General features: G+C 41.9%; 1 protein-coding gene and 1 long non-coding RNA gene across 8 annotated transcripts in view; one reads left to right on the plus strand and one right to left on the minus strand.

Annotated features, from left to right (window-relative positions):
• Nucleotides 1-270: 270 nt before the first annotated feature.
• Nucleotides 271-1,766, minus strand: LOC147999776 (uncharacterized). 2 transcript variants are annotated; one of them, XR_015642945.1, is made up of 2 exons: nucleotides 1,462-1,766; nucleotides 271-1,213 (listed from the first exon to the last, which is right to left on the minus strand). It is a non-coding gene; the product is annotated as an uncharacterized LOC147999776 (long non-coding RNA). The 2 variants fall into 2 exon arrangements; XR_015642946.1 differs by having other exon boundaries at nucleotides 1,419-1,766.
• Nucleotides 1,527-23,972, plus strand: part of Commd10 (COMM domain containing 10) — a 137,004-nt gene continuing 114,558 nt past the window's right edge. For 2 of the 6 annotated variants that reach the window (NM_001004276.2, NM_001428843.1), the window contains exons 1-4: nucleotides 1,527-1,605; nucleotides 3,157-3,247; nucleotides 5,829-5,939; nucleotides 9,767-9,922. In NM_001004276.2, the coding sequence (NP_001004276.1) occupies nucleotides 1,565-1,605; nucleotides 3,157-3,247; nucleotides 5,829-5,939; nucleotides 9,767-9,922 (399 nt within the window). In that variant the 5' untranslated portion in view covers nucleotides 1,527-1,564. The remainder of the gene's footprint in view (nucleotides 1,606-3,156; nucleotides 3,248-5,828; nucleotides 5,940-9,766; nucleotides 9,923-23,972) is intronic. The other 4 variants (XM_087593095.1, XM_087593096.1, NM_001428844.1 and 1 more) reach the window with 2 other exon arrangements.

A 23,972-nucleotide genomic window follows, 5' to 3' on the forward strand; every position in this document is an offset into this window, starting at 1 on the left:
AGGGATTTGAAACAGTTTTAGTTGATTAGTGACTTTGCCTCAGCAATGAATCAAGACATTAGCGAATGCTTTAAAGGCTGAGGAGAAATTGGACCCCTCTAAAGTTGTGCCAGGTAAGGCAATCTGTGTTTGGATCGTACACCCGTAATTAGGTAGATTCACACACATCTTTTTCAGATATGCATAAATTGGGGGAGTGTGTAGAGTGTTGTGGAACTAAATGTATTTGTATGTGTTCAACATACTGTATAATTGACTCAATTATCCATGTGGGGATTATTCACTTTTAATTTGCAATCTGGCTTCTCTCAGTTACAGTGTTGTTCGGTTGCTCCAGGAATGCCAATGAATTTAAATAATAATTTAAGTAAAACATAATTAGGAAGGAAAATTAAATTTGATCTTTTGCCAGCTCTTGAACAGTCTACTATTGAAATGTAACTCTAATCCATGGGCTGTCTTCATTTTTCTATGCCTTTCACTCTTACAGGACACCATCTTTCTCACCATAATCTTAAAAATAAACAACCCTCCTAACATTTAATGGCTACCCATTTATTTACAGATAGTGCACAGAGCCAAAGCCTCTCATAGAAGTAGTTTCTAGCATTACTTCCAGCCTCTCTTTGACCCCAGTCAAATACTTCTACTCCTCAACCTTTGCTCTGGGGACAACCTCAACTCTGCCGACTTAGGAAGCTTTCAAATCTTCCAGCCCTACCCACTGTCGCTTCCAGGTCTTAACACACTCCACTGTTTTTTTCTTAAGGCAGAAGAAGGTGTTTGTAATAAAGCATGTTCTCCTTTCTCTCTTGTGAGAAACAACTATACAGTTCTCGGTGAGTTTGCTTCCTTCTATGCTATGCTGGACCCCAAAGAGCATCTCCACGACGAATACGTGTACATATTAATTGATGATAATAACGTAAAGTGCAGGGTTTTTGGTATTTTGTCTGTTCGAAGCTCCAGTGACTGGTTCAATGCTAAGTAAGCAGTAGGCTCTCAATGAACCCACTGTGGAAGGAATTAGACCACTATGTTCAAGGGCAGAACTCTGCTCTGCAGAAAACTCTTGGGGTGCAGACACAGGGGGTGGAGATGGGGGTGGGTCAGTGGCACAAGAGTTGGCAGCATAATCTCTTCTGACGGTACGCCCTTTGGCCCATTTCTCCGTCCGCAGACGCCTTGGATTTTGTTTAAACCCTGCGTAAACCTGAAAAAAAAATGTAAATGCATTATGCACTACATGTGCGTGCATGCCCAGCCATGTATAAACGTAGATAAAACGCACACATAAACACACAGGCCTAGCCAGGGATGCAGATGTAGAAATAAAAAAATATGTACAGTTCCAATTTTGAAATGGTCGGAAGGTAGAAAGGAGCACCATGACCCCTCTTCCTTTCTGGACCACGTACAAGCCTTCTGAAATGAAGCACATGGTAGACCGAAGTCGCAAACCTGCCGGGCGGCAAGACTTGGCCCTTCCGGGTTTCCGTCAGGCGCGCCGTGATTGGCTGGATTCTGCACAGCTGACAGTCGCGCGGGCGAGGGAGCTTCAAGAATGGCGGCGTCCGCGGCGCTGATCCTACCCCAGAGCCCCAGGTAGCGGTCAGGCTGAGCGCCCAGCCACGCGGGGGTGACCTGTCAGGGAGGGAGCGGGGTTGCTGCCACCGCCTGCTGCTGTGGTGCGGCTGGCCAGGCTCACGAGCCGGAGCGGAGCTGCGGAGGGTCTTGTTGGGGCTCAGAGGAGGGCGTGGGCGGGCGTGAAGGAAGGCTTGGGTGGGCGTGGAGAAAGGAGTGGGCGTGGCGTGGGGAGGAGTGCTTCCAGTCTGGAGTGATTCCTTCCTCTTGGAGCTTGCAGTGCTGGCTGCTTCTCTTCTGTAGCTGAGATAGTGACTTTGTAGCACAGGTGGAAGTTGATAGACGCCACCTAAATTCTGTCCACTCTCTTGGGAAAAGACTTCCTGCTTTTAGTTATTTCAGACCTGATGATAGTGAGAAAGGCTCACGCTGGTACTACGGAGTGATTAACAAGGGTAATTTATAAATAAAACGTGTTAATAGCCCTTTGAAACCGAGGTCCGATAGTTTAGGCATTAGTGACTTACTTATCCAGTTTTGGCGTATTCAGTATATGCAGTTATGCCTACCACACAATTTCAAAATGGTTATTCCAAGTGACGCAGGTTTTAAACGCCGTTGATAGTGTTGCCATTTATGTAGTTTTTATTTATTTATTTTGGGCGTGTTAGGTTAGGGTGATATAAAGCCCAGTTTTAAAGTTTTGTGGTTTTTTTTTTTTTTTTTTTTTTTTTTTTTTTTTTTTTGCGGGGGTGGGGAGCAGGGAGTGGAGCAGTTCTTACTGTGTTGCCTAGCCTAGCCTCAAACTCGTGGACCCAAGAACCCTTACCCTCCCAACAAGTTGGCTCTATTGGTTGTCCTACCACACCTTGCTGAGATTTCCCCCATTAGAACAAAATTATTCCATGAAAAAACCCGACTCATTCTGTGGGGGCAGAAGAAACATTCGTGCATGTAGGCAAATATTGAAAGTTGAACACAACACTCCTGCATTGGAAGAAGACAGTTGGTATTGTAACGTTTTTCCTTTTTTCCCTGGATCTGATACCCACTTCTTATCTTCAAGCCCATGTCCTGGGGGATGCACACCACGAAGGTATACTCGGTATATGCACAGTTATGCTCACCAAACACTTTGAAATTGGTTATCCCAAGCGACACAGGTTTTCTTCAAATAACTGAATTTCAAATAAGTATGTATTATCTTTCCCCTCCCCTCACGGATACTTGCCCCATTGTCCTTTATGGTTTTGGTGTAGTGGCCTCATTTGCTGTTTTGCAAAGTTGTATTTTGGATTAGGTCGTAGCTTGCGTTTTCACTGCTAAACCACTGCTGTTCCTGACTGGGTAGATGCCACAAGTACTTTGCTTGGGAAAAGAAAACTTATCAGATGTACTCCTTAACAGGAGTGCTTTGGGTAGAGCCTCCTTGGGAGATGCTCACTGATTGACCAACTGTCCTTCACGCCACTTTATCTCACTGAAAGGGCATAGCTACCAGGGTAGTTGAAATAAAAATGTACAGACGACGATGGCAAATACACGTAAAACTCACTTTGAAACTCTGTTTAGCATGAAGAAAGCAGTGCCGCTGATAAATGCAATAGACACAGGAAGATTCCCACGACTTCTCAGCCGGATTCTTCAAAAGCTCCACCTGAAGGTTTGCATTTCTGTGTTCCCGTGGCTTGTGACTTCTTGATTCTGTGAAACATTATGCTAGTATATGAAGAATTGTGAGAAATATTGTTCTCTAATGGGTTCTTGGGAACTCTAGATCTGTAGAAGTTTGGTGATATTCTTTGGTCAGAAGCTTGGGAGACTTTGTATTCTGTACATAACTAAAATAAATGGAGCTTTGTAGAACGCTCTGCATGCTAATGTTCAGGTCATACATTGAAGGGTTTGACTTGGGAATTGTTTTCCTTTGGCATGTTCTGTGGAACATGCTTTGGGGAAATGCTGGTTTCATTCTTCCTGGTAGTTCAGGCTGCAGAGGTGGTGAAGAACACCTACAGAAGCCAGGCAGTTCTGGTGCATGCCTTCAACCTCAGCACTTGGGAGGCAGAGGCAGGTGGGTCTCAGAGTTTGAGGCCTACCTGGTCCAGTATAGCCAGGGCTACACAGAGAAACCCTGTCTTGAACCCCCATTCTTCCCTGCCAAGAAATAGCACATACTACTGTTACAGAAGACCTGTGTTTGGTTCCAAGCACCCAGCTAGTGGCTCATAACCACCTGTCACTCCAGATCCAGGGGTCTGATTCTTTCTTCTGGCTTTCTTGGGTTCTTGTACGCATACGGTGCATGTAAACATAACCAGGCACACGTGCATACATATATAAATGATAAATCTTAAAAAAATGCAGTCAAGATTTCTTCTCACATAGTATTTAATATCTGATTTTTCTCCTTTTATTTCAAGCATATAGTTGGTTTGGCTATGTAGATGCTTGGTAACTAATTCATTATTTGGTGACCAGTTTAACTTAACATTCTTTATTGGTTTGTAAAACTGCACTGACCATCTTTATGGGACACATGCTAAGTGTTCTGCATGTTTCTAGGCACAAACATTTAGTTCTAGCCAAGACTCTTACCTTCCCTTTATTAGCAAGGAGACAGCCCCAAACTCATTGTCTATTCCCCCGAATTGTCTCTCAGATTCAAATTTTCCACATTGTTTTATTTCAGATCCTTCTTGCTTCCTGGCTTTAGTATCTGTCTCTCATCATCTTTTTGGTTTTGATCTTTTTTTAACATTTATGTATTTCTATTTTTTAAAAAAAATGAGTGTTTTGTTGCATGGGTACCACATGTTTTCTTGGTTCCCATAGCGGCCAGAAGAGTGCATTGAATCCCCTGGAGCTGGAGTTAGAGATGGTTGTAAACTGCCTTATGAGTTGCTGGGAACAGAACATGTCTTTTGCAAGAGCAGCAAGCACTCTTAGTCACCAAGCCAACCTTCCAGCCCCTGATTGATTCCTAATAATACCATTACAGTAACGTTTCCAAATGTTTTTCTCTTTTTAAAAGTCAATCATATTTTAACAGCATCTAGAGACATCAGTGAGTGTCCCTTATCACATGGAGAAAACTTAGAATCCTTAACACTGTGCGAGATGCATTAGACTATGGCAGTGGCCTACATTCTCCTTCCTTTCCACTTGCAGCCTCAGTGGATGGTGTTCGTTTCTACGCTGTGCTAGGCCTTTTTCAGCTCTGTGTTGTGCATGCATTCTTGTCCTCGCTTCCAAAGCTTTTGTTCTCTGCTTCACTGAGAGAATATCACTGTGTCGTAAGAATGTAGTGGTCCCACTCTCAAGCTTTGTGAGATTCTCTTCTCTGTGCCTTCAGAACATTTGCTTGGTTCTCAGCTCACTTTAGCGCTGCATTGCCAGCACTTATTTCACAGTCAGGAGACGACCAAACCCTAAACTCTGAGACCCATGCCATTCTCATCGTGGAGTTCCCTTCCCGACTTGTTCAGTATACACTTGGTATGTAGTCACTTTGGGAGTTAATGCAAAACAACATAGGACCTCCAAGTTCCTGCCTACGGTAAATTTGTGACGTAGATGATGAGTCAGGAGGAATCACAGTAATAGGAACAGTCTGTGGCATGCCTCATCTTACAGGTCAACAGTCTGCATTGGGAAAAGCTGAGGGAAGTTGCACAAACTTTTGTCGCTGAGAACTTAGAAACATGTTTGTGGCCTCTGATCTTCAAAAATAGTGGTTACAATTCATCTAATGAAGAATCCTCTGTGATTGACCCCATGGGGGAAATTTTAGGCCCCCATATGAAATCTGTGGATGTAACTGCTGTGGGCTTCACTCTGTAGAGCCACCTGTCTAGGGTCTTGACCAGGCCTGTAAGAAATAGCAAGACAGACTAGTGAGGGTCAGGTGGGGAATGTCACTGTGATAGGGTGAGTAGGCAGTTTCAAGAAGTGACTGCTCATTATGAGATGAAATGAGAAATTAAGAAAACCAGATGTAAGAAATATATAGTATGGGTGTCTAAACTTAAAACAAAAACCTCCCGCTCCTCAGCCCAGAGTCCCATCGATCAGTCAGGTCACCACAAAGGGTTTGCTTTATTTCTTACAGTTGTCTAGAATGCATGTTGTAATGTAGAGTATAAGCACACAAGTTTCCTTTCAGGGCAGCCTCTTCTTCTCCTGTATGAGGGACTGAGTCTTCTGAGTGTGTGCTCTATGATGACTGAATGCTGTGTTTGTAGGCCGAGAGCAGTTTCAGTGAAGAAGAGGAAGAAAAACTTCAGGCTGCGTTCTCTCTAGAGAAACAAGAACTTCACCTGGTTCTGGAGACAATATCATTTGTTTTGGAACAGGTATTTTTATTGCTTCAAATTTCCTGCTTACTGCATACTTTTATTACTTTAATATTTGTGGCTTTCTATATATTTATATAGCTACATAAGATGGATATTTTAATCAAGAGTTTCAATTACTAAAACATTTTAGAACGCCTGGCTTCTTCCCATAGTACTTCATTCTGCAAAAATAAACATGATACAGTAGTAGTTAAAGCTTCCCTATGAAATGAGCCTTCATCTGGCTTTAAGTCATTGTTTCTTGGTATACCCATAAAAGTGAGCATTTTCCATTTGTGAAGTTGAACAGGTGATTGGGTGGCATGCACTTGGTTAGGATGATTCAGAAAAGAAATAATGTCTTTTTTTTTTTTTTTACTTTTGAATTTCCTTCCTATACCGTTTCTTCTCAAGATTCATTCCATGATTTTTAGGCCTGTAAGTCCTATCACTGCAGCCCACTTCGCTTAGTCCTGTAGCCATCCCTTATTTGTGTGGTTTTTGATCATTACGGTAGGGCACATTGCTAGTCTTTCATTATTCCACACACATCAGTTTGTTTCCATCACTAGACTTTGAATGTATTGTGGGCCAGGATCTTATTTTTTCGCACTTCTTTTATAAGCTTAGCTTAAAAGAGCTGAGCTTAAAATAGATTTTTAGTAAATTCCTATCAGCTTATTAAATAGGATACTCCTGAAATAAAAGGTTCAGTAGTACTGCAGTTTCATGGACGTTGTAGAGAACAGGTACTATTAGGACAAGCTGTCAGGCAGCTGCTGCCACCTTATGGAGATTGTGGATGGAATTTGTTACCACGAGAGATTTCCTGAAGAAACAGCTTTAGGAAGGATTTATTTTGGTTACAGTTTGATTCCAGGGAGGAGGGATGAGAAGACATGGGAGCAGTTCCTGTCCGTGATGTAGGAATGTAAGCCATACCATTCCTATTTCTGCACATCAAGAAGTGCAGAACTTGCCCTGTGGTTGGAGCTGGGCTCTCACAAATGTGCCTGCTTTCCAGTGACCCAGTTAGGACCCACTTCCTAAAGGTTCCACAGCATCTCCAAACAGCCACCAGCCTGGGACTAAGCCTTTAAACATACTAGCCTAAAGGGGAACACTTCACTCTGAAACGGTAACATTCCACCCTTTGCCTCCATACTCTCTTTGCATCTCATAATGAAATAAGAATTTAGTTTAAATTCAGACATCCTCATAAACACTCTTCAGAGATCCCAAGACCAAATCCGTTCTGAAACACAGAACAGTCTTTTAGCTACGAGCCCTGGTAAAACAAACAAACAAACAAACAAACAAACAAACAAACATCAAGTTACATGTTTTTAATGTACAGAGTAAGTATTCCATTTTAAAAGGTAGCATTCCATGGAAAGACCAGCACACATCAGGGAAACACCGAGCTCTGCAGTTTTTTGTCTAGCATCTGTAGCTAACATGGCCTGATGTGGATTCCAAGGGGCATTACACAGCCCTGTGGCACAATGGGCATCTGTCTTGGCCTGGCTTCATTTGGTGCCTGCAGCTTTTTCCCATGGGTGCCACATATTTCTGGTATTCAGATGCTCCTGTCTCTATTGCACCTTTGGGTTCATCTTTGCAACATCATGAACAGCCCAGTCAGGCACTCTGGTGTCTCACTGCTACACATTGTCTGACATCATTAGTTTTCTAGAACCTGGAAGTCTCCATAATGTTATAAGTCCTGCATTCTGCATAGCTGCAGACCCAGCACTGTGTAGATGCAGCTCTCAGTTCCTGCCGAAAGGTTGAGATGTAGCTTAGCATCCATTTATGACAGCTGCAGCATCTTTTGTGTGGGGACAGTAACCCAGGCAACCGTTTTCCAGCTGTTAGCCCTGGAGCGGTCTCTGTTTAGGCACTCTGTTTTTCTCTCTCCTTTCAGATGAATGGCTTTCAGTGTTATGCCCTAGAGCCTTCAGTGGGTAGTATCTTCTTCCCAGTGCTTCATTCCCGTTGTCCCAGTGTGAAGTGTAAAGTGCCAGGTTTTCCTTCATCTCATTATTTTCCTTAGCGATCAGTACCTCTGTGTCTGCATCCACTGTGCCTGCCCTGCCTTTAATTCTGTGTTCCAGCTTTTTTCTTGTCCTTTTTTATTTCTTTTCCTTTTACCTTCCAATACCTGGTTAAAGGCAGTGAGCAGTAACCATGCCATAGAGTATGTACTGCCTTCACATTTCCTCAACCAAACATATTAGTCCATTATCTTTTGTGTCTGCATGTGTCTGTGTACCTTGTGTGTGTCTGGTGCCCTCAAAGTCCAGAAAAGGATATGGAGCTAGAGTTACAGACAGTTGTGAGCTGCTATGTAGGGACTGGGAACTGAATCTAGGACCTCTGGAAGAGCAGCCAGTGCTCTTAAACTGCTGAGCTCTCTATTCAGCCCGGAGTCCACTATTTTTTTAATTTAGCCTCACTCAAAACTTCAGGACGCATGTAGAATGTAGTCACACGATATGTCAGAATGTCACAGGAATGACTTCTAGCTCCGCTTCTGATCATCCTTATTTCTCCCTGAAACCTCTTGAGCATTACCTTCCCTGTCAGCATCTCTATCAGAATCAGCCTCATGTTCTTCCTAGAGTATTCGGGATCTTTTCTAGCCTGTGGCTCCAAATTCTTTCACTTATATTCCACTCATATGCGAACTACAAAGGCCTATAAGCAGGGTCAGGCTTATCCCAGTAATAGGCACACTCCATATACCAGTTTTCTCTCTTATTTGTTGTTATTATGACCAAATACATGACCCAGAGTAGGAAAGGTTTATTTTGGTTCATGGGATTTTAGGGGTACAATCCATTTTGGGAAGCATGGAGGTGGGAGCGACTTGTGACTGGGGTGATGGGAACATGCAGCCACTGGTGATTTGCATCAACAGTTAGGAAGCAGAGAGCTCAGGCCTAATTAGGGCCAGGCTGTAACCCATAATGCCCTTCTCTAGTTAGGTCCCATGTTAAAAGGTTCCAGTCTTCCAAAGAGAGTGCCGCCCGCTTGGACTAAGTGCTCAGGCTCATGAACCCGTGGAAGACACTTCATATTCACACCTTAATGTGGGATATCATGAAGCGATGGCTGGTGCTTAAGCTTGGTGAAGCATCAGTAGAAAAAAACGGTAGTTTAACAGAACAGCCCAGGGGTTCGTGGGAAAGTTGTTCTCAATTCGTGTAGGGAACAGAACAGATATTGTTAAAATTATTTAATTTCTTTATTAAGTGTAACTTTAGTTGGTAGATAAAGGTAGCTTTAAGGATTCTTTAGGAAAAGTTTATTTGCTGTGACCATTGTAAACTTTAAAGTGATTAAATGAAATAAATGGAATAAAACTTTACTAAGTAATTTTGGTGTTATTTAAACCACAGGCAAAATAAAACATTTAGCCTGAAGAAGTTAGGCCTACTGACTGAACTTTAGCTGTTGGTTTTGTATATTAATAGAACTGTTGAAAATGCCTGTGAGAGTTCCGCGAAGTCTTTTTGATTTAAATAGTTTTAATGCTGAGACTGGAGATACAGATGGCTCAGAAGTTAAGAGCACTTACTGCTCTTGCAGAGAACTGAAATTCAGCTTCCAGCATCTGCTTCAGGCTGCTTAAAAGCACTGTAATGCCAGCATCAGGAACTCAATGCCTCTGGCTTTCACAGCCCAGAATATACTCTTATTCACAAGCAGTCGCACAGACAGACAGACAGACACACACACACACACACAGAGTACTTAATTTGCTTTAAATACATATGCACTACTTACAGCCAAGTCTGTATGTGAACCTGAGGATGTGTGTACTTCCCTGTCTTTGGCAGGCAGTGTATCACAACGTGAAGCCAGCGGTCCTGCAGCAGCAACTGGAGACCATTCATCTTACACAGGACAAAGCAGAAGCATTTGCCAATGCCTGGTCGACTATGGGTCACGAAACAGTTGAGAAGTTCAGGCAGAGGATCCTGGGCCCTCTCAAGGTACAGGACATGCTGTCCCAAACATATTTCTCAAAAAATTATAGCACCCGTCTTAAAAATGATAATATTTTTGTTAAGAGGTAAAGTAAGGTAAAAAGTCAAATCGAATATCCCTGTTCAATCTTTTCTTCATATTAGCATATTTGTTACCACAACATGATTTAATTTTGACAGTTTAAAATATGCCTTTGTCATTTAAGAGTAGGAATGAGTCAGTATCCTTACGCCCTCTAGTGATCTCTGTTCCCAAGTGAGACTTACTGTTAACACTTACCGAGTCATATTCTTGCTTGTTTTTGTGGATACATTCATGCCTAGCAGAGCCCCTTACACCATGGGTGCTGACTTTACCATGTGTCAGCTCCCGTAAAACAAGCACCGGCAGAACAGTAAACTCAGCGTCACAAGGCGCTCTGCTAACCGGCCCTCACAGAGCAGATAGGTGGGCAGACTGCCTTTCCCTATACATTCTCCGTATTACTTTGATCTTCTGATGTGCAAACAGCTTTGTGTTCCCAGGGTAAATCTTCTGCATCATCCTTTTAATATGCAGCTGGTTTGACTTGCTGGTATTTGGCTAAAGGTTTGTCCACCTGTTTATGACACATCTGAGATGGGCTGGGAGCTGCTCCTCTGCCTCCCAGGAACTTCTCTGCAAGATCGGCATTGCTCAGCATTGGCAGAGGTGCGCTGGGTCAGCAGTCACAGACTTTGCAGCCCTTTGTGGTGCATTAGGTTTGTGGTGCTGTCTTGTGTTTTTAGCTTACTTTCACCTAGTCCACAGTTTTGATGTCTTTTTATGTACTTGTGCATATGTATTCTGTGGTAAGGTGTCTGGATATTTTGCTTAACTGTACTCCACACTAGAGAAGACAGAGATGCAGCTTTCACTGTATTCCAGGCATGATCCTACAGAAACGCATTTTTTTTTCAGTCTTAGTGTATAAGAGGTACTTGCTTGCCTTCCCTTGCGTCCCCTTAGGTTGGAATTGAATTCTAACTGAAGTTCTAATTCTCAGTGTGATGTTCAGTGTGATGTGTGATGCTCTGTGTGCTGTGTGATTGGACAGTGTCTCTGCCGGTCTGTAGCTGTCTTTCTTTTTTCTGTAATGGCACGTCCCACACAGCTCACGCTTTAGTTATTATGTTGGTGCTCCAAATATCATTTGGTCTGTTCTTGGTCCATGCTTAGTTTTGTGCCCAAGTGTGCCTAAGTCTTTTGTTCCTCATCAGTGTATTATACAGTGTTGACGCTTGCATGTAAGTCTGAGACCCATGTTGAACAACATCTCGGTAAGGTGCAAGGTGCAGGCTGACGGCCGTGTTTTCTGTTCTTGGTGCCCCTCAGTGCCAGTGTTGTCACTATGGACATTTATCTTCTCGTCTCCACATTGCCCACACCCTCTGTCAAACGTCATTTCATGTATTGTCTAAGTCTTTTGGTGAATTCTGTGATTCTTTTGATCTATTTGTCTATTCTAGAATTCTTCCGCCTTAAGCTGGAGCTTTGTAATAAGAAGGCCAGGTGTGTTTCAAGCCGTTAATCACAAGACTCAGTAGGCAGAGGCAGTCAGATCACTGTGAATTTGAGGCTAGCCTGACCTACATAGTGAGTTCCAGGATTGCCAGAGCTATATACAGAGTGATCTGCACTCCACCGCCTCCCAATTGGTGTGAGTGGAGCTGGAGAGATTGTTTGCAGTAAAGAGTGCTTGCTGCTGTTTCAAAGGGCCCAGGTTCTACTTTCAGCACCATGCCAGGGGGCTCACAGAAGCCGCTATCTGCAGCTTCCTGGGATGGCATCCCTCTGCTGGCCTCTGCAGGCCCCTACACACACACACACACACACACACACACACACACACACATGGACACATACACAATCAGAGCTTGATGGCTTTGTTCTCACTTTCATATTTTCTTTGGGTATTTTAGTTTCTTATATTTACATATACATTTGAAGAATTCACTTTCATTATCTACAAACAATCCTGCTGGCATATCGATTAAGATTGTATTTGATTTAATGATGAATTGGTAGAGGAATAAATTCTTAGTAGTATGGTATAAATTTCTCCATTTATTAATCTCTTCTTTGATTTCTTTGGCAGTGTTCTTTATTTTTATCACAGAGCCTGTGCATATTTTGTTGTTTTATAGCTAAGTATTTTTTTCTGTTTCTAAAACTGTTATAAATATGCTATTTTTAAAACATTGGTTCAGTTGTTTACTGTTAGATACTAGAAATAGTCTAATTAATTCCTTAGAAATAGTTTTTGTGATAACAGAGATTGAACCCAAGGCCTCCTGAGAGTGAGTAGGCCCTCCATGACATGACTTCACTAATTAGGGATTAGAGCTTTTTAAAAACAGATTTCTTTCAATTATTTTCAAATACATTTCTTGTAATTGTTTTTGCATAGATATTTAAAGTATTTGTGAATAGAGACTTTTTCCCACAATCTGCACAGCTCCCACACTTCTTTTGTTTTTAATCTATGTAACTTGCATGTGTGCATGTGTGTGTGAATGTTAGGTCGTGTTGGGTGTTTCCCTCAATCTCACCCCTAACCCTGACACACACCTTATGTTTTGGAATGGAGTCTCTTTGTAGGACCTGGAACTCACTGATTCAAGTAGACTGGGATGGCCAGTGAACCTCTTGTGTCAGCTGGTTTCTGTCATGCTGCTCTTGACGTTATAGATGTAGTCAGTGTTTCCATGCCGAGGATCTGAACTCAGGTCTTCGTGCTTGCTTAGCAGTCCCTTTACTGACTCAGCCATCTCTGCAGTCCCCCTCTGCTTTATTTTCTTGGCTTCTTGGTTGACATGTTCCCAGTTTGGGGGGGAAAACACTGACTCTCACTAAATATTACCCCCAGTGTCTACAGATGTTCCCTGTTGTTTCCGTCTGAGTTCCCCTCTGTGTCTGGTTGTCCTTCTGTCCTCTTGAGTTTCTGCCTGGGTTTTCATCCTTTCCGTTTCTTTGTTTACCTCCCTCCTGTACATATTTCAGTCTTCCATTTTGTTTGCCTGAAATTCTTTCTTCTTTTAAACGCTGCATTTGGAGACTCTTCTTTTACTATTCCAGTTTAGCTTTTGATTTCCTTCCGTGTTACAGTGTCTGCTTCCACAGCTTCCAGTGCTGTCTGTGCTGCTCACCTGTAGGAGGCTCTAGCTGGGAGGTAGTTCTCAGTGACCCCAGCAGCTGCCTTCAGAAGAGTATTCTTTTCTCCCCCAGGTAGTGATAAGTTCAGATGCTGTTTAAGAATTAAATAACCAGTTGTCGTAGGAAATTGGAAATTGGGAAAAAGAAACTTGAGGGCTGGGTGTTGTGATGTGTTATCCCAGCAGCTTGGGAGTCTGAGGGAGGAAGGTCACAAATTGATGACGTCCAGGACATGGATGTAATGTGGTAAAATGGACACTGAGAGAATGAAGTTGGGAAGCCTGGAAGAAACTGGAAAGAGTAGATTGTGTTTTGCCAGTGTATGTGTATGTACCATGTGTATGACTGGTGTCAGCAGAGGTCAGAGGAGGGCATTGGATCTCCTGGAACATGAGTTACAGTTGAGCCTTCATGCGAGTCTGGAGTACTGAACTACTGAGCCTTCTCTTCATTCCCCAAGTTACCTTTTAACGATTAAATAATATTTCCCTGTGATTCTCTGTTGTCCCACTGGCAGACACTTAGATTGTTAGTGCGTCTTGGCATTGTGAACAGGGCTGCAGTGAACATGAGCATGCAGGTTTCAATTTCATCTCTTTTGGTTATTTACTTAGCCTGGATCCATGTTTCATTTGGTAGTTCTATTTTCAAGTCACTTTTCCTTAACTAAATTTGTCTTTGACCGTTTCGTATGTATACATAATGCATAGTGACCACTCTGTGTTACATCTTCCCTTGTTTCCCCCTGCCCTCAGATACTCCTGTCTTCCCACAGAGCTCGTCCTTATGTACGTACGTACCTATTCATTTTGTTTTGTGACCTACTGGGTTTTACCAGAGCTATCTGTGTGACCATGGGTTTGGATCTTTCCTCTGTAGGTTGGTGGCTACACAGCTGATAACAATGATTGCAGCTCCCAGAATCCATCAATGGCAGTTTTCACTGTTTTGAGGAACACCCCTGCTGTTTTCAGTAATGGATGAACCAATTTACATTTGTAGTGTCAGTGTGAGGGGAATTGTGTGCCTGGTACTCACAGGGATCCAGAAAAGGGTGTCAGATCCCCTTTGACTGGAGTTACAGATGGTTGTGGGTGGTGAGAATTCAACTGGGGTCCTGTAGAAGAGCAGCTAGTCCTCCTAAATACTGAGTTGTCTCTCCTGCCCCCGTAGGTGTCTTCTTGATAACAGCTGTGGTAGTTTGAATAGGTTTGACCCTCATAGTCTCGTGTTTGAATGCTTGGCCTGTTGCAAGTGGCACTTTGAGGAGATGGGGCCTTGTTGGAGTGGGCGTGGCCTTGTTGGAGTAGGGGTAGCCTTGTTGGAGGAGATGTGTTACTAGGGGTGGGCTTTGAGGTTTCCTGTGCTTAAGCTCTACCCAGTACAGAATCCTAGTTTCCTCCTGGCTGCCTACAGAAGGCAGTCTTAGTTTCCTCTTGGCTGTCAAGATGTAGAACCTCTTGGTTTCTCCAGCACCATGTCTGCCTGCAGGCTGCCATGCTTTCTACCATGATCACAGACTAAACCTCTGGAACTGTCAGCCAGCTCCAGTTAAATGTTGTCCTTTGTAAGAGTTGCCTTGGTCATGGCCTGGTGTCTCTTCACAGCAACGAATCCCTCACTAAGACAGCAGCTTACTAACATGTTGAGGTGACACTCCTCTCCAGCTTTGTTTGGTATATTCCTGGTGTGTGACACTAAGCACCTTTGCCATGCCTGTTGGTAGGTTCTGTTTAAAAAAAACTTTATCCATTTTTAATTTTTGTTAAGATTTATTTTTATTTTTAAACTTTGTATGCATGTGTGTACACATGAGTGTTAATGAGTGTGTGTTTGTGCACATGTGTGTGTTTATGGGCCTGTGCACTTCAGTGTCAAAGCCTGAGGGGGCCAGAAGAGGGAGTCAGGTGTCGTGGAGCTAGAGTCGTAGGTGCTTTGAGCAGATTGATATGGAAGGATTGGAAACCTAACTCAGTTCCTCTGGAAAAGCAGCAAGTGCTCTCAAGTGCTGAGTCACGTCTCCAGCCTGCTCTACCCACTTTAAAAACTGGATTGCTATTTTGTCAACCCTTTTTTGAATCCTTTTATTTTTTTGAACACTTATCAGATAATATGATGTTTTTCTGTTTTGCACCTTGCTGCTCAAGGGCTTTGAGTTTAGCACAATCACAGTTGCTTTTTCTCTGTGACCTTTGCTTTTGCTTTTGTATTCTAAGAACTACTGCCAGAGCATTGCAGAAGTTTTCCCCCTGAACATTCATTATACCTGGTATTTAGGTATTTAAATGATTGAAAATTAATTTTTGCATATGATGTAAGAGCCCAGTTTGTGTTCTTATGCATAGCCAGTTTCCTCTACCATTTGATAAGGAGACTGCATTTTCCTATTGTGTGTGCTTGGTGTCCTTCTCAAAGATAAATTGAGAAGCAGTTGAAAGACATAGTGGGAAAGCAGCTCTCTTTACGTCTTTATTATTTAGATCTGGGAAGTTGTCGAGAGTACTGAGAAACCATCAGAATCATCTTTTCCAGCACTTTATTGCAAGTTTTCAGTTCTGTCTCCTCACCTTTCAAAAGCACTGTCTTAATCTCTTGGAGACGACATTACTGCTGCTTATCTGGCTTTGTGTTCTTGCCTCTTATCTTATTCTTGCCTCTGTCTGTCAGCAGGGCTTTCCAACATTGTCCTAATGCTATGTGATCATAACCACAGAAAATGAGCATTATTTTTAATTTTATTCATTAATTTTTATCTAGAATCCCTTAATATATTTGAACCATATTAAAAGTAAAAACCATTGTGTCAAATGTTTTTACCAATAATAACTTTGTTTCTGAAACTTTTTTTTGAGGCACTGTTCTTAAATTGTGTTTTTGTATTTTTTTCTAAAATACCTTTAAAAAGTAAGGTAATGGAAATGTCTAGAAGGCCAATTATAAGTCCTCCCAAAGTAGCTTGTGCATTGATCTCTCTTCTTAAGAGAGAGTTTATGTATTGGGGAGTTTTTAAGTATAAGTTTAACTCTTGTTTGTTTTGAATGTTCACAGTGTGCTCAATGTGATTTTTCTTTTGTCAAGCACAGCTTCCTCTTTTCATTTCACCATTGACATACAGATTTTTTTGAAATATATAGCCATTGTGATATATGATGAACTTTTATTGTCTTTATACAGGTTTTGCCTGCATTTAAAAATAGATGGTCCAGGTTTCTTTTTTCTAAGATAGTAATATCTCTAAACACTAAAATAATTCCCTTTAAGCCATTACAAGATTTGTTGTATTAACTATAACAGTCAATTGTTTATTTCATTGTTGAATACCTGTTTTTACTTAGGATATTTTCATTTATTTGTTGAGAATTATATACATACATAAAATGCATTTTGATCTTAGCTACCCTCTTTCCTCCCTCTTAGTCTAACATGGCCTCCTTCCAACTTCATGCTCTTTAATTAAAGGAAAGAAAAAAACCCGCCGAGTCCAGTTAATTCCACCTGTGTGTGTATGGGGCCATCCATATGGGCAACCTACCTACCTAATGGCCGCATCCTTTTAGAAAAACGACTCTTTCTCCTGTACCAGCCAACAATTACCTAGGGATAGGGCCTTATGACCCCCTTCCTCATCCATGCTACAACTTTGCTGGCTTGTTCTTCTGTAGGCCTTGTGCAGGTAACCACAGCTGATTTGAATTGACGAATGCAGTAGTAACATCCTGTCCAAAAGACAACATTTCCCAGCACTCCTTGCTGTTCTCTGGCTTTTAGCTTACCTTTGTGATGTTCCCTGAGCCTTTGGATGGAGGACTTGATATAGACATTCCATTTATGGATGAGCACACAGTCTCTTATTTTAGCATTTGTCCCAGTTATGATTCTACTATACTGACCTCTGCCCACTGATTCTCTGGCCAAGGTTAAGAGCACCACAAAGCTATGGTTATAAACATAATTCTTTAGAAGAAGGGTTAACATCATTGATTAAGAAAACAGCAACAGGGGTTGGGGATTTAGCTCAGTGGTAGAGCGCTTGCCTAGCAAGCGCAAGGCCCTGGGTTCGGTCCCCAGCTCCGGAAAAAAAAAAAAAAAAAGAAAAGAAAACAGCAACAATAGATTCCCCTCTAAGGCCCATGGTCTCTGTGGTCATGAAATTAGGCATGAAATCTTCCCTATGGAGCAGACCACAAATCTAACCAGAAAGCAGTTTGTTAGCCTTTTAATGGCCGTGCCGCTAGTGTGCCAGGTCAGTACTGTAGCACCTAGGGTTCCACATTGGATAAGACTATTGATGTCTTTTCCCTTCCAGTGGCACTGGAAAGCTAGCTTGGAGGGAGAAAGCTTCCCAGGTAGTGAGAGATCTATCTCTCAATGACCTGAAAGCAAAGGAGTGTGTGGAGTCTTCAGCATTATAGTCTTACAATCTAGTTATGGTGGGTGACCAAGAGCAGTAGCAATAGCTTGTGTTGTTTGAGGCCTCCCTGATCAGCAAGTCATAGTGAGAGAGCCTATGTTTGCAACTGAGAGTTTTGTTTAATAACATATAACTCCTGGGAGGAGCATTCTCTACCCATGCAGATGCTCTTCTCTTTTACTGAGAATTTACTTTAGAATTTGCTTTTCCTTCTGCTGGGTTGCCTTGCCCAGCCTTGATATGATATGCCTGGTTTTAGTGTGACTTGATATGCCATATTTGGTTGATATCCCTGGGAGGCCTGCTCTTTTCTGAAGGGAAACAGCTGATTGAGAGAGAGGAGAATTGGTGGGGAGGAACTGGGAAGAGTGGAGGGAGAGGAAACTGCAGTAATGTAATATAAGAGAGAAAAATAAAAAAAAAATAGAGCTTGACATTTTATAATTTATATTTTGCATATTGTTACTTTAATATTTTTATTGCATCTCCTTTGGCTTTCAAAGAATAGATGAATAGTTTTATGATAAAGGGGACAGAGTATTTTCAGCATCTAAGTTTTTAAACACAGTGTCACTGTAATTGCATACATGTCTATGGTCTTTCAGGATTTAAATGCCTCTTAGCTTTATTGTCCTTATTTATGAGCGAGGTACTTTTGTAATCATATGCACAGCCAACTCAGATTACTGCCTCTATTACTTAAGTCATTGGCATGCAATTAAATAAAAGGCATAATTTTTCTAGGTGTTTGAATTCATTGAGTATGAGGTTCTGAGATACTCTGCTATATATATTTAAGCTTGTTTTTACAGAAATATAACTTTCTTGCAATAAAATTGAGGGATGTGAAATATTGAACTGGTGAGTTTCAGCACTTCTGTATACTCAGTCACCCCTGTATACTCAGTCACCCCTGTATACTCAGTCACCCCTGTATACTCAGTCACCCCTGTATACTCAGTCACCCCTGTATACTCAGTCACCCCTGTATACTCAGTCACCCCTGTATACTCAGTCACCCCTGTATACTCAGTCACCCCTGTATACTCCTCAGTCACCTCTATATACTCAGTCACCCCTGTATACTCAGTACCCCTGTATACTCAGTCACCTCTGTATACTCTGTAAAACAGATATCATGTATTCATCAGCCAGGTGTCTAGGTTATCTCAGTCTCTCCACTCTCACCCTCTCTATCTTTTTAAGAGAATCTGTGACTGGCCTGGAACTAGCTGTGTGGACCAAGCTGACCTGAACTCACAGGGATCCACCTGCTCTGCCTCCTGAGTGCTGGGACTGAAGATGTGTACCAGTGTACCCCAGTATACCAAGTGTCCTCTTCTTCTTGATTATATTGCTGTAGCTTATTTCTGTGTGATATTGGAGTATATATAAACAGACTTGTATAACACGTATTAACTTAGTGACAGTGACACCTTCTTGGATTGTCTGGTTTGCTGTAGGTATTAGTTGTTCTTTTATTGCTAAGTAACAGTCCACTGATTAAAAGTCACAGTTTGTTTCTATTTGCAGATGTTGGGGCAGTCACAGTTCTATGTCCTTAAGAGTAACGCTGCTATGAACATTTCTGGACAAGTATTTCTTTAAAAAGTGTCTTTATTTGTTGATAACTTTATATACAACATATTTTGATCATGTTTCTCTCCCCATTTTCCCCCCAACTCCTCCAAGATCCACCCCTCTACTCTTAATTTTGTGTCCTGTTTTTGCTTTTGTTGTTTTAATGATCCATTGAGTCCAGTTTGTCCTGCCCATGTACTCATAAGTGTGGGGCTATTCACAGGATCATGGTTGGCCTACAGAGGGTAACACCCTTAAAGAAAAGTGATTCTCCTAGGAGCCCTCATGTGTCCACAACTCCTTAGATAAGGGTGGAGAGTTGTGAACCCTCTCCTGCTCTACCATAATGCTGACTGGCTTGATCTTATGCAGATATTGTTCAAGCAACCACAACTGCTGTGAGTTCATGAGTACCCAAGTTCTGTTAGAGCTAGAAGACACTGTTGTGCTCCAGGCCTGACGTCTGTCTGCCTTTTCCTCAATGTTGTCCTGAGCCTTGGGATGGCGGTGTGTGGTATAGATGGGATAGCAGTGTGCAGTATAGATGTACCATTTGTGGCTGAACACCTCACTCATGCTTATTCTCTGCACTTTGATCAGTTGTGAGCATTCACCACTATCTCTACAGGAAGAAACTTCTTGAATCTACTGAGGATATTAATTTAATGTTATGTTTGTTACTTTGTTCATTTATCAGAATAACCATTGTAGCTTTATGTCTGGGGCCTATGAGCTCCTCAGTCATGGGTTTTGGCTGGACTTACAGTACCAGATATGTGTTTGTTTTTGCATAGAAGGTTTAAATCCATTTAGAAAAATGGTTGGCTACTCCCCGGGTATTCATGCCACTATTGCACTCGTGGGCAATCCTGTCATGGTGGTCTCTATTGCAGTTCACAGAGTTCACTAGCCAGGTAAGACTGTTGGTATTTTTTCTCCGCCTAGCAGCTTGCACAGCAACTTTCAGTACTATGAAAGCCATCAGACAAGAATAGTCCTCATTAGTGTCAATTTGATTTTTCCATGACATGTGATCAATGAATGTGGTGTCTTGAGCAGTAGGGGCTTGCCACATGTTCTTGTGCACAGTCAAAAGCAATGGCAACAGCCTAGGTTGTTTTGATGCCCTATACCTGGCCCTGGGCTTTGTATTTGTCAACTTATGGCTTCTGGGATGAGCATCATTCCTAGTGTACGGTAACTTCAGTTAGTGGACGAATTGTCTTATGGATCTATGTTTCTATGACTATCTAGGATCCAGGAATGGGATCACATTAAGCCCAAAACTCTGAAACGTTCTGTTAGATTATTAGCCACCCCATACTACAAGGATTAGAGAAAGTCAGAAATGTGAACTTCTCTACTCTATGGTTCCCTTCTAAGAGTCAGAATCCTTTTATCTTTATTTTTTAAGTAAATTCCTCCTGATTTCTGCCTGTGGCTATTCATTTTCCTCTGCCTTCAAATTATTACAGAAAAATATTCTTCCTGGAGGTTATAATTTTTGTCTTTAAGACATTTTTTCTTGTTTTGCAAAACAGGGTTTTTCTGTAGTCCTGGCTGTTGTGGAACTCACTCTGTAGACCAGGCTGCCCTAAACTCAGAGATCTGCCTGCTTCTGCCTCCCAATTGCTGGGATTAAAGGCTGTGTGTACGGATTTTAATGTAACAGGAACTACTTCTCAGCCTTTACTAGCTCAGAATACCAACAGTGTTAACGATTGTTGTAAACTGTCGTAATGAATTTGCTCCTTTTCTGTCAGAAATCCATGAATGGTTTCTGTGTTTCTTATGATAGAATTCATTTCTTACAGTTGCCTGTGTGACCTGTAGCCTCCCTCAGTCTTTCACTGCTGATACCTCTCACCTGGCTCACTCTGAATCCCTCTGTTCTCTGCCTCAGAGGCTCTTCTACTGGACTGGGCATCCATACGGCTGTCTCCTTTACCATTGTCAGATCTAGGTTTATGGTGACATTTATTATAGACTCTCATAACTGGAAGAACCTTCTACTGATGCTTAGCTCTTTTTGTACCAGGTTACTTTATATTTTACCTGTTTACTTTTGAAATTGTTTGCTTCTGACCTCTAAAACAAACTCCACAAGGACAGAGCAGGGACAGAGCAGTGTGACTGCTGTTCTCATTGCTGTAGTTCTACTGTTGTAGTGGCCTCTGGAAGGGAGCAGAGGTTGTTGAGTGAACAAAACCCTTCAGTCACCAATTATGCTATTTTAAAATTCAGGCTGTCTGCTTTTCTTTCTTAGAGGTTTTTTTTTTTTAACTTTAAATTTTCATGTATTTTATAAACTCTGTGTATGTTTTGTGTGTGTGTGTGTGTGTGTGTGTGTGTGTGTGTGTGAGAGAGAGAGAGAGAGAGAGAGAGAGAGAGAGAGAGAGAGAGAGAGAGAGAGAGAGATTGATTGGTGCTATGGCCCTTGAATCTTTTTTTTTTTTTCTCGGAGCTGGGGACCGAACCAGGGCCTTGCGCTTCCGAGGCAAGCGCTCTACCATTGAGCTAAATCCCCAACCCTATGGCCCTTGAATCTTGTTAGAATCCTAAATTCTAGATATTTAAAACTTTGTCTTTAAAATTGAGAGTATAGGAGGAGTTCTTTAAGCTTGAGAGAGGGGAGTTCTTCTAGGGATCAAAAATGTGATGGATTTTGCTTTTGATACAGCAGTGAATTTAAAGGGTTTTAATTTAAGAGACCTTTAATCAGTCTTATTCGGAGATGTAGTCTAAATAATTTGCTGTGACCAGAACCATTAACAAATTGAATAAAGATTTTGCTAATGTCAAAGAACTGTGCTATTAGCAAGATTACCCCAATGATGTCATTGTGCTCCAAGATGTGCACTTGCTAAATACAGCTGTTGTAGTTTTCAGTGTTGCCAACTTGAGATCATTAGTTGAATGACATTCCACTGTCCTCAAAGTTGTACTATTTATATATTTTTGACATAGAGCAGTAGCAATGTGAAAGTCATTGATGAATCTTAAATTTGAATTTGGAGAGAAGTCTCATGATAGGAACTTTGGATGAATTTGTAGGTCAAGAAGTACACTTTTTTTCTGTTACTTTGAAAGTGAGAGCATGCTGACTTCTGTGTCTAAGCTTGAGGATTTAGTTAGGACAGATCCCTAAGCTGTGATGTTTATAATAGCATTTCCACCTCTTAAGACTTGATTTGGTAACATGAAAAGCAAAGGGCTGAAAGTAGATGGATCACTGGTTCAGTTGGAAGCGTGTTCTGCTGACCTCTGGAGACTGCTCAGTGGGATGTCTTCCCAGAGATCTGTACTGCATGTTCTGTGGAGGGAGACAGTCACTTAGGAAGACCTCCTGAGTTCAAGGGTAGCATGGGTTGCATTAGTGAGTCCTGGGCAAATCTGGGCAACATAAAGCAAGACTTTCTAAAATAAATAAATAACCAATCTCTCAACTAACCAAACAAACAAGAAAGAGGCTTTTAAGAATGATTGAAATTCAGGAACATTCTCTGCTTTCTCTTTCAAGTGAATTTGCATTCTGAAAAGGTGGAGCCTTCCACAAATGTTGTCCGGGTCTAAAGTGCCAGGATTCTTTTCCTGAGCCCTAATCTCTGTAACATTACAAATACTTCGTTGTCTGCCTGGACTGAAGCCACACGCCTTTCCTTGTCGCGCTTCTTACTCTTATCTCACAACAGATCTGGCTGAGAGTAGCAAGCACTAACTGCCCCAGCCTGAGCTACCCTGGCTTTAGATCTCCAAACAGTTTAGTTCATTGCCTTTAAATCCAGCCCCACGAAAGTTTTCAGGACAGGTTGCAGCTAGGTACTCTGCTATAAGATTACACAAATGACCAGTCTCTGATGGGGCCCTTGTTCTCCCTGGGTCAGAAACCAGGCCTCTACTGTACACATTCTTGTCTTCCAAGTTCCCATCAGAATGGTCCTTTGAGACTTTTTAAATCCAAAATTCTCTTGTTTCTGCTGCTCCACTGCATGAGAGCCTCCTGCCTATTCTATCTCTCCACTTCCCATCTTATGGGTCTTCACCTCCCATTTCACTTAGGAATGCTGGGATTACAGGTTTTTGAATATCAGGCTTAAGGGCTTCTGAAGCTCAAGTCTTCAGGCTTTTATGGTCTCAGATTATTTTCCGGACTACATGCTTTAAGATTATGCTTTTGTCCACCATTTCTAACCTTCTTTTATTTTATTCTTATCACTCAGTACCACACAATATTGTTTACTTATTAATCATTAATGGATCATTTGTTAACTTCAGGAAATTTGAGGTATTTTTGTTTTTTATTTTCAGAGTAAAACTGCAAACCTACACTAGTACCTAGGGCATAATATGTTATTATTGAATGCTAGTTGAATAAGTTCTTAGAACAGTCATAACACTGGGATAGTGCCAGAGTTATAGCATCCAGTGGCAGTGAGTGGTCCTGAGCGGCTTGTCATCAACCAGGGAGTATATGCACACCTACACATCAGTAATATCTGTAACTATGTCTTTGAACAATCTCTGAGCTGTTAGGCATGGTCATGGCATTAGTGATAGGCCTGTGGTTTTAAACTGAGTCTACAGTGGCTCATATTTCATTGCCTCTGGGTTGAATGTCCATGTTATAATGTGTGCTTGTTCTGTTCTCTCTCTCTGCCTCTCTGTCTCTCTCTCTGTCTCTTCCTCTGTTCCTCTCTGTGTCTCTCTGTCTCTTTGTGTTTCTCTGCCTCTCTGTCTCTCCCCTCTCCATTTACTCGGTAGATAGCTGCCACCTTCATCACCTAATGTCTTTTTCACTGTGTTGAAGAGAGGTGGCGATTTCACTGTGTGAGGTTACTTGCACAGATGGCTCCTGACTTATTTATTGACATTTGATTTCCATATGCTCG

The sequence above is a fragment of the Rattus norvegicus genome, chromosome 18 (assembly GCF_021556685.1).
Source record: "Rattus norvegicus strain SHRSP/BbbUtx chromosome 18, alternate assembly SHRSP_T2T, whole genome shotgun sequence".
Taxonomy (NCBI): domain Eukaryota; kingdom Metazoa; phylum Chordata; class Mammalia; order Rodentia; family Muridae; genus Rattus; species Rattus norvegicus.